The 9,157-nt window shown below is 54.2% G+C and overlaps 1 protein-coding gene across 2 annotated transcripts in view; it reads left to right on the forward strand.

The window, feature by feature from the left end:
• LOC131091638 (S-adenosyl-L-methionine-dependent tRNA 4-demethylwyosine synthase TYW1-like) overlaps window positions 1–7,567 on the forward strand; it is a 106,661-nt gene extending 99,094 nt beyond the window's left edge. For both annotated transcript variants that reach the window (XM_058037812.1, XM_058037811.1), the window contains exon 17: window positions 6,577–7,567. In XM_058037812.1, the coding sequence (XP_057893795.1) occupies window positions 6,577–6,798 (222 nt within the window). In that variant the 3' untranslated portion in view covers window positions 6,799–7,567. The remainder of the gene's footprint in view (window positions 1–6,576) is intronic.
• Window positions 7,568–9,157: the final 1,590 nt, after the last annotated feature.

The raw sequence follows: 9,157 nt of genomic DNA on the forward strand, positions 1-9,157 counted from the left end.
AGGTGTGTGCACCAAGTGTTTCATTGGAGGCTCTGGGGTTTTGGTTGGTTTTGGTTGGTTGTTTTTTGTGTGGCATTTGGGGTTGGTTTGGGATTTCTTGTGGGGCTTCTTTTGGATTTGTTTTGTTTTGGGGTTTGGTTTGCTTTGGTTTGATTTGGGGTTTTTTTTGCTTGGTTTTGTTTTTTTCAGGTTTATTTTTTGTGGGAGGGATTTGGAGGTTTTTTTTTTAGTATTTCATTTGGGTTTGTTTTTTTTTCCCCCTGTTTTAGGGTGTTTGGATTTTTGGGGGCAATTGGGTTGTATTTTTTGTTGTTTGTTTGGTTTTGGTTTTGTTTTTTTTGTTTGCTTTCTTGTTTTGTTTTTTTTTTGTTTGTTTGTTTGTTTATTGTGACTTTGAGTGTTTGACTTTGGGGGGAGCTTTGTGGGATTTTTTTCTCTGGTTATTTTTGTTTGGTTTGGAAGGGGCAGGTTTTGTTTGTTCTGGGTTGGGGTTTTTGTTAATTTGTGGTTTTTTGTGGGGCTGGTTCCCCTGCTGGCTGCTGATTGTTATTTTTGGTGTATGGTCTTTAAAACTCTGTGAAAATCGCTGGATATAACCATTAAATGCTGTGCATCCCCCAGGGAAAATCCATTTGTTGGATCTGAGGACTTTGTAGCCTTGAATCCTCAACAGGACAAGAGGGAACGGCCTCAGGCTGGGCCAAGGGAGCATCAGGGTGGATTTTGGGGAAATTTCTCACTGGAAGGGTTGCCCAGCCCTGGCACAGCTGCCCAGGGCAGTGTCAGTGTCTCTGACTGGAGGGGTTTAACAGCCCTGTGCATGTGGCACTTGAGGACATGGGGCACTGGTGGCCTTGGCAGTGCTTTGGGGGTGGTTGGGTGATCCTGGAGGAGTTTTCCAACCCCACTGTTTGCAGGATTCTCACCACAGAGGAGCTCTGGGGTCTGCCCCACTCCCCCTGGGCTCCCCAGGGACCCTGGAGGGCAGCACAGCTCCAAGGAGGGGAGTTCTCCCTGCAGGATGGACCCTGTGCTCCCAGCCCTGCAGGAGCCACCACAGCCTTTCCTTTCCTTTCCTTTCCTTTCCTTTCCTTTCCTTTCCTTTCCTTTCCTTTCCTTTCCTTTCCTTTCCTTTCCTTTCCTTTCCTTTCCTTTCCTTTCCTTTCCTTTCCTTTCCTTTCCTTTCCTTTCCTTTCCTTTCCTTTCCTTTCCTTTCCTTTCCTTTCCTTTCCTTTCCTTTCCTTTCCTTTCCTTTCCTTTCCTTTCCTTTCCTTTCCTTCTTTTCCTTTCCTTCTTTTCCTTTCCTTCTTCCTTTCCTTCTTTTCCTTCTTCCTTCTTTTCCTTTTCCTCTTCCTTTCCTTTTCCTCTCCTCGAGTCAGTGGCTCAGGAGGAGTCTCCTCGTGCCAGTGTGTTGGCTCTGAAGGAAATACAACATTACCCTTGCTAGGACAAACTAATTGGTTTTAGCTGCCTTCCATTGCTCAGCATTCCCTGTGTCACAGCCCAGCCTCTCTCCCATATTTTATCCTGTCACATACACCTGGGATTATTTCTCAGCACTGCTCCTGTCTGGGGGAATGTCGTGCATGGTGCTCCTGGATTGTCCTTAATCTGTGCACATGTTCCACCCCCCAAACTGCCTCTTCAAATATGTTGATAAGAAAAGCAATCTGGAGCCTGGCTCTTCTCCTTCAGGAATGTTGATGGATTTCAGGAGCTGCTCCTGCTGCAGTGAGAGCAGCTGTGAATCCACTGCCAAAGAGAAGTGATGGAATTGTCCTGCCCAGGGCCACTCCTGGCAGTTCAGGAGCAAAGGGAGGCTCAGCCAGGCTCTGCAGAAGCTTCCAGGGAACCTGGCTCTCCATTTAATCCCAGTTTCTGATTGGATATGTGGATATATCCCAGCTTGCATGGATGGATACATCCCAGTCTGGATATATGGAGCTATCCCAGTTTGCACATAGGGGTAAATGGATCTGTCCCAGTTTGGATATGTGGCTATATCCCAGTCTGGGTGTATGGATATATCCCAGTTTGGATACAAGGATATATCACAGTTTGGATATATCCCAGTTTGGATACATGGATATATGCCAGTTAGGATATATGGATCTATTGATCTATCCCAGTCTGTATGGATATATCCCCTTTGGGATCCATGGATATATCCCAGTCTGGATGTATGGATATATCCCAGTTTGGATCCATGGATATATCCCAGTTTGGATCCATGGATATATCTCAGTTTGGATATATCCCAGTTAGCATATATGAATCTATTGATCTATCCCAGTTTGGCTGTATGGATCTTTCCCAGTTTGGATGTATGGATCCACGGATCTATCCCAGTCTGGATGTATGGATATTTCCCAGTTTGGATATATGGATTCATGGATCTATCCCAGTTTGGATGTATGGATCCATGGATCTGTCCCAGTCTGGATGTATGGATATATCCCAGTTTGGATGTATGGATCCATGGTTTATCCCAGTCTGGATGTATGGATATTTCCCAGTTTGGATGTATGGATCCATGGATCTCTCCCAGTTTGTCCCGGGGCTCTGTGAGGGACGGGCCCTGTCCCGTTCCAGCCCTGCCAGGAGGGGGCCTGGGAGACCCTGAGCTGTCCCTGGCTCAGCAGAGAGCCCTGGGGGCCAGTGGTGTCCTGGGGTTAATGAATTGGTAATGAATGAATTCATTGTCCTGACCCAGAATCAGGGAGGGATCCCAGCCCTGGGGGCAGCTCTGGGTGCTGTGTCCAGCTCTGGATCCTCAGCACAGCAGGGACAGCAGCTCCTGGAGCGGGGCCAGCTCAGGCTGTGAGGATGAGGAGGGCCTGGAGCATCTCTGTGCCCAGCAAAGGCTGAGGGAGCTGGGGCTGCTCAGGCTGGAGAGGAGCCCCAGCTGAGAGGGGCCCTCAGGCCTGGCTGTCCCTGTGTGCAGGGAGGGGCAGAGCAGGGCCCAGGCTCTGCTCCAGGCCCAGCAGTGGCACCAGAGCCACGGGCAGGGCCTGAGCCCAGCACTGCCCCTGCCCAGCAGGCACAACTTGTGCCCTGGGCAGTGCCCAGCCCTGAGCAGGCTGCCCAGGGAGGGGCTGGAGTCTCCCTCAGCACTGGGGATCCTGCAGAGCCCTGTGCACACAATGCTGTGCCCTGTGCTCGGGGATGGCCCTGCCTGAGCACGGAGGTGCCACCAGGGACCCTCTGCGCCCCGCACAGCCTGGCCCAGCCTGAGATTTTGTTTCCCCTCGTTCCTGTGCCTCTTGGATCCCATCATTAATGCCTGCCTGGAGCAGTGCTCCCTGCCCTGGAGGATGTGCAGGATTCCTTCAGGGCTTTCCTGGCTGTACATCCATGCCACAGAGGGTGTTGTGACCCTGGGACTGGAGCTCAGGGGCTCCTGAGTCACCCCAGTGCTGGCAGAGCCCTCAGGGAGGGAGAGTTTCCCTTTGCAGCCCAGCCCAGGGCCAGCTGAAGGAGCTGTGGCACTCTGGGATTCCAGCTTAGGGAAGAACCAGGGGAGGGCTCTCAGCCATTTCCCTTGTGTCCATGTATTTATCACCCTGAGGGGCTCCACAGGCAGTGAACAGTTCCCTAAAACACCTGCCCATGTTAGGCTGGGATCCCAGGGATGTTTAAGGTTGGCTCACCTGTTAAATGGATGCTGTTAAACTGCTTTGAGACCTAAATCTTTTGTTCCCCGTGGAACAATCCCAACATTGTTAAATCCAAGCTGTAGATCTCAGTTGGGCAGTTGAGGCTGTTCTTTCCCACTCTGGGTTTGGGATTTATTCCTTAGCAGGAGCCATTTCTCCCCATGCCCCTCTGGTGCTGTGGCTCATGGCTGTGCTGTCACTGCACTGAAAATGGTGATTATTGATTGATCTGCTTTGGAATGGATCCCAGCTTGGTGGGAATGGGGTCACAGAATCCTGGAGGGGTTGGGTGGGAAGGGACCTCAAACCCATCCAGCCATGGCAGGGACACCTCCCATTGTGCCAGGGTGCCCCAAACCCTGTCCAGCCTGGCCTTGGGCACTGCCAGGGATGCAGGGGCAGCCACAGCTGCTCTGGGAATTCCATCCCAGCCCTGCCCACCCTCACAGGGAGAATTCCCTCCCAGTGTCCCATCCGACCCTCTGGCAGTGGGAGGCCAATCCTCCTTTGGCCTGAAAGGCTTTGCTGGATCCTCTGCTTTGGGTTTGCCCTTGAATTTGCTGGGTGTTCATGCATCAAACCTGGAGGGAGCAGTCTGGTGTCAGGTGTGACATTGTCACCTCTCCCAGCTCTGCAGAGCCCTGATCCTGGTTGGGCTCAGGCTTTTCCTGTACAGGTGACACAATGTCTCCTCTGCCATTGCTCTCCTGGTGGCCTCACACCCATCCCCACCTTGGCACAAGAGAAATGAGCCTTGGGCCCTTGATTGATGCCAGGGCTGGTTCCCAGTGCTGTGATTGTGCAGTGTCCCCTCCTGGCTCCAGCCCCGCAGGGACACGCTGTAATTCCATAGGCAGGGATGGAGGAGCAGCAGCCACGGCTGAGTGCAGGGTTTCAGGGGTGTCAGCAGTTTTCCCAACCAAAAAAGCTTTTAGCTCTTGGGCACAAAGTCAAGTGCCATTTGAAATGCACAGCCATCAAGTTTGGGGGGGAAAAATCCACAATAACCAAGGAGCCGGTCTGTTTTCCCTCTTTTTTTGGATGAAATGCATAATAAGCTCTTAGCTGAGATAAATCCTAATTGAGGCTTCAGCCAAAGCTGGGGCTAAATGGGCAGAGCAGGTCTGGGAGACAAATGCAGCTCCAGCTTGTCAAAGTGAGCCATTCTTCACATGGAAAGAGGATTTGTGTCATTAAAGCTCTTCATCTCTCCCGTTCCCAACCACAGCCCTCCTGCCCAAATCCATCCCAAACCCATCCCAGTCCCTTGGCATGTGCCTCTGCCACTGCTCCTGGGCCACTGCCCCAGGCTGGGCTGCCCTGGAGCCACAGTCCCACGCTGGGGTTGGGGTGACCTTGGCAAGGTCCCTCCTTGAGGGGTACCTGGGCATGGCCACAGATCCAGCCTGTCCTGCAGAGCTCCCCACACCGAGGGCTCTCCCATGGAGGTGTCAGGGGCAGAGGGCTGGGAAGGCTCTGGGAGGCATTTTAGGAGCCTCCCTCCTGGAAAGTGGGGCAGGATCTGGTGCTCTGAAGGCTCCAGCAAAGCATCCAACAGTGCAGCCCTCATGGAGATACCACAGGGTCCTGGGATGGGTTGGAGGGACCTCAAAGCCCATCCAGTGCCACCCCTGCCATGGCAGGGACACCTCCCACTGTCCCAGGTGCTCCCAATGTCCAGCCTGGCCTTGGGCACTGCCAGGGATCCAGGGGCAGCCACAGCTGCTCTGGGCACCCTGTGCCAGGGCCTGCCCACCCTCACAGGGAACAATTCCTGATTCCCAATATCCCATCCATCCCTGCCCTCTGGCACTGGGAGCCATTCCCTGTGTCCTGTCCCTCCATCCCTTGTCCCCAGTCCCTCTCCAGCTCTCCTGGAGCCCCTTCAGGCCCTGCAAGGGGCTCTGAGCTCTCTCTGGAGCTTCTCCTCTCCAGGTGAGCCCCCCCAGCTCTCCAGCCTGGCTCCAGAGCAGAGGGCTCTGCTGGGAGCAGCTCCTGGGCCTGCTCTGGGCTGCTCCAGCAGGATGAGGTTGTTCAGTGCTGGAATTCCAGAGCTGGAGGCAGCTCTGCAGGGAGGTCTCACAAGGGCAGAGCAGAGGTGGAGAATCAGTTCCCAGCTGGCTCTGGGTGTTCGTGCACCTGAGTCCCTCCTGTTTTCCTGCTCTTGGAGTTTGGTTGTTAATTGCTGCCCCGAGATGTGCAGGATGTCTCTGTTTTAGCCCGTGTGTCTCAAGAACAAGAACAAGAGCTCTTCATTTTTCTGTCTTGAAGTTTATTAATTCTTATCTATAAAATTTTCTTTCTGCCCAGCCGAGATCTGCTCAGCAGGGCAGCCACAGGCACTCTTGTTGTCCTTTTATACTCCAAACTACCTATAACATATTTACACTTAATTCCCAATACCTATCACCTATGTTAGACAGTGCACTTCTACTCTGAACCAATCCCAAAGTGCCAACATCACAGCAGAAAATGGAGAACAAGAAGAAGAAAGGCTGTACACGCCCAAGTTCCTCCATCTTGTCTCCAAAACCCCCATTCCAAAAATCCTAAAATCTACATTTTCACCCTGTGATAATTTTATTATTATAGTATTCAAACTTCTGTGACTTTCAGGTCCTCATACAAAGCTGGTAACTTGCTCCATGGGTCATAATCAAATCCCCAGGTGTTCTGGGCTGTGTGCCAGGGTCTCTGAGCCCCCAGGTGGGGTCCTCAGCAACTCTGGACACCCGGAGGGGTGCACTGAGTTCTGACATCCTACTCAAGCTGTATCCTGCAGGAGCCTCTGGGTGGCTTTGCTGCACCTCCCTGTGCTGCAGAATTAGAAGAACACCAGCTGGGGATCCCAGTTAGCCCAGCACAGCCTGGGCTTGGTGCTCTGGCTCCCCTGGCCCCCTGTGACTGTGCTGTGCTGCAGTTCCAGGTGGATGGCGAGTGGAGGACCTGGATTGACTACGGCCGCTTCCAGGAGCTGGTGCGGGAGCGCGAGCGCAGCGGCGGCGCCAGGACCTTCACAGCAGCCGAGTACACGGCCAGGACTCCTCCCTGGGCCCTCTTTGGGGCCAACGAGCGGGGATTCGACCCCCTGGATGTCAGATTCCAGAGGAAGAACAAGGCACGGGACACCTCGGGCTGCTGAGGCTGGGCTCCCTCACCCTGGCCTGCCTGGACTCCATTTCGGGCTGACACCGTCTTGGGTCCACCCACCTGGATTATCCTGATGTTTGGGAAGGGTCCAGCCTGGATTTAACCCTTCCCTCCTGTTTTTAGGGCTTCATGGATGAATTATTGATAGTGTTCTTCTCTTGAGATCAATCAGAACTGGTTCAGCTGCAGGGCGGGGGCAGTGCTGGGATCTCCTCAGTGGGGAATGTTTGCAGTGGGATGTGGGGCCAGAGGGGTCCTTGGGCTCCTCTTCAAGGAGAGCCTGGCACCAAAACATTCCACATCCCCAAGGAAAAATGCCAGGGGATTTCAGCCCCACAGGGTTGGATCAGGGCCACAGCCAGACCTGGATGTAAAAGCTGATCCCTGCTGGGAGCATCATTTTAGGGATTTGTTCAGGTTGTGTGTTTCACACACTGGTGCCATTTCCTGTAAAAACCCCATTCCCAAGAAGCCAAACCTTGGGAATGGTGTACCAGCACCCCTATGGACACCACCTGCAGCTTCTGATACCTCTCCAAGTGTCTTTGAGCCTCATGGCTTTGGGAAGGAGGTTTAGGAGCACTGTTATCCCACTCCCAGAGCCCTAAACAGCAGCTCCAGTCCTCCAGAGCCCTGTGGGCTCCAGCTGGGTGTGCCCAGTGCTGCACATGGAGCATCCCTGACCTGGGGATTCCATTGCTTTTTAAAGGCAGCCTCTTTTCTTAAGCTGTACAAAGAGTTTCTAAAGCAGAAGGAAAATAAAGGAGTTTTTCCTAGAGTGCCTCTGGTGTGGCTGCTGAGCAGGGTCTGGCAGGGAGGGTGGGAGGTAGATTGGAAGGAGATGAGAAGCACAAATGTTGTGTAAGAGCTCTTTCCTAACACATGGGGGGTGGAAGGGGGAATATTGGGTGGGTCCACGGGTGATGGATGGTGGGTGCCTTTCCTGAGTATGTTTAGAAAAAAAATCACAGAATCCTGGGATGGTTTGGGTTGGAAGGGACCCTAAAGCCCATCCAGTGCCACCCCTGCCATGGCAGGGACACCTCCCACTGTCCCAGGCTGCTCCAGCCCTGTCCAGCCTGGCCTTGGGCACTGCCAGGGATCCAGGGGCAGCCCCAGGGAGGGGGAGGGAGGGCCCTGGGCAGCCCCTGGCAGTGCTGAGCCCCCTTTCCATGGGGAGATTCCTGCTGCTGTCCCCCCTGAGCTGCTCTGGCCCAGCCTGAGGCCGTTCCCTCTGCTCCTGTCCCTGTTCCCTGGAGCACAGCCCGACCCCCCCGGCTGTGCCCTCCTGTCAGGAGCTGTGCAGAGCCACAAGGGCCCCCTGAGCCTCCTTTGCTCCAGGCTGAGCCCCTGCCCAGCTCCCTCAGCTGCTCCTGGGGCTCCAGGCCCTTCCCCGGACACAAACCTCCAGTTAACCCTGCACCATCAGCTGGAATTTTGGGGCTTGGTGTGTTTGGTGTCCACCAGGACCCACCACGTTCCCCTCAATGGATCCCGGCCTTTCAGCACCTCTTCCTCTTTCCTAAATTCCCTCCATCCCACTCCCTCCTCCCTGGCAGAACCCTCCCAGTCCATCCCAGTTCCCTGCTGGCCCTGGGAGCCCTGGCAGCTGCAGGAGCTGCTCTGGGAGAGAGAGGAGCCCCAGAGCTGGAGGATCCCGGGGCTGCCAGGGAACCAGCTCGTGCTGTGAGGTGCCCCAAAACTCCCTGGCAGTGCCTTCCTTGGGAATCCAGGGGCCCTGTGCTTGGCATTGGTGCCCCCCAGGACACCCAGTCCCTGCTGTCCCTGTCACAGGGTCCCCACCCCCACGAGACTCAGCTGGGAGGCCTCTCCTGATCCTCCCTGTGCTCCCTCCATCCATCTGCTGATCTCCCCTGTGTCCTCACACTCCCTCCATCCTCCTTATCCTCTGGGTGTGCCTGCATCCCCTCCATGTCCCCACATCCCCTCCATCCTCTCCCTGCTCTCCCCCCTGGCACTGGGCAGGGAGGGCACTGCCAGCGTGGGTGACACGAGGTCAGTGCCACAGCGTTCCCATGGCAGTTGGCACCTGCCATGTCCTGAAATGGGGCTTTCCCCTGCCCTGTGGGACAGCACAGCTCTGTGGGATGGAACCAGGCACGGCTCCATGTCCAGGATGTGGATTTGGTGCATCACAGGATTTGCTGGATGGGCATTCAGCATCACCTGACCACAGAGGCTGGACCCATCACATCTTCCTTTTCAAGTGAAAAGCCGAGTCAATTCAGTTTTCTTACAAATATTCACAAGGATTGAAAGGATTCAAAGGGAATGAAGAAGAAATAACATATCATAAAAAAAAATTACCTAAAGTTTGCCCTAAACTATGA

This window comes from Melospiza georgiana, chromosome 19, assembly GCF_028018845.1.
Source record: "Melospiza georgiana isolate bMelGeo1 chromosome 19, bMelGeo1.pri, whole genome shotgun sequence".
Lineage (NCBI taxonomy): Eukaryota > Metazoa > Chordata > Aves > Passeriformes > Passerellidae > Melospiza > Melospiza georgiana.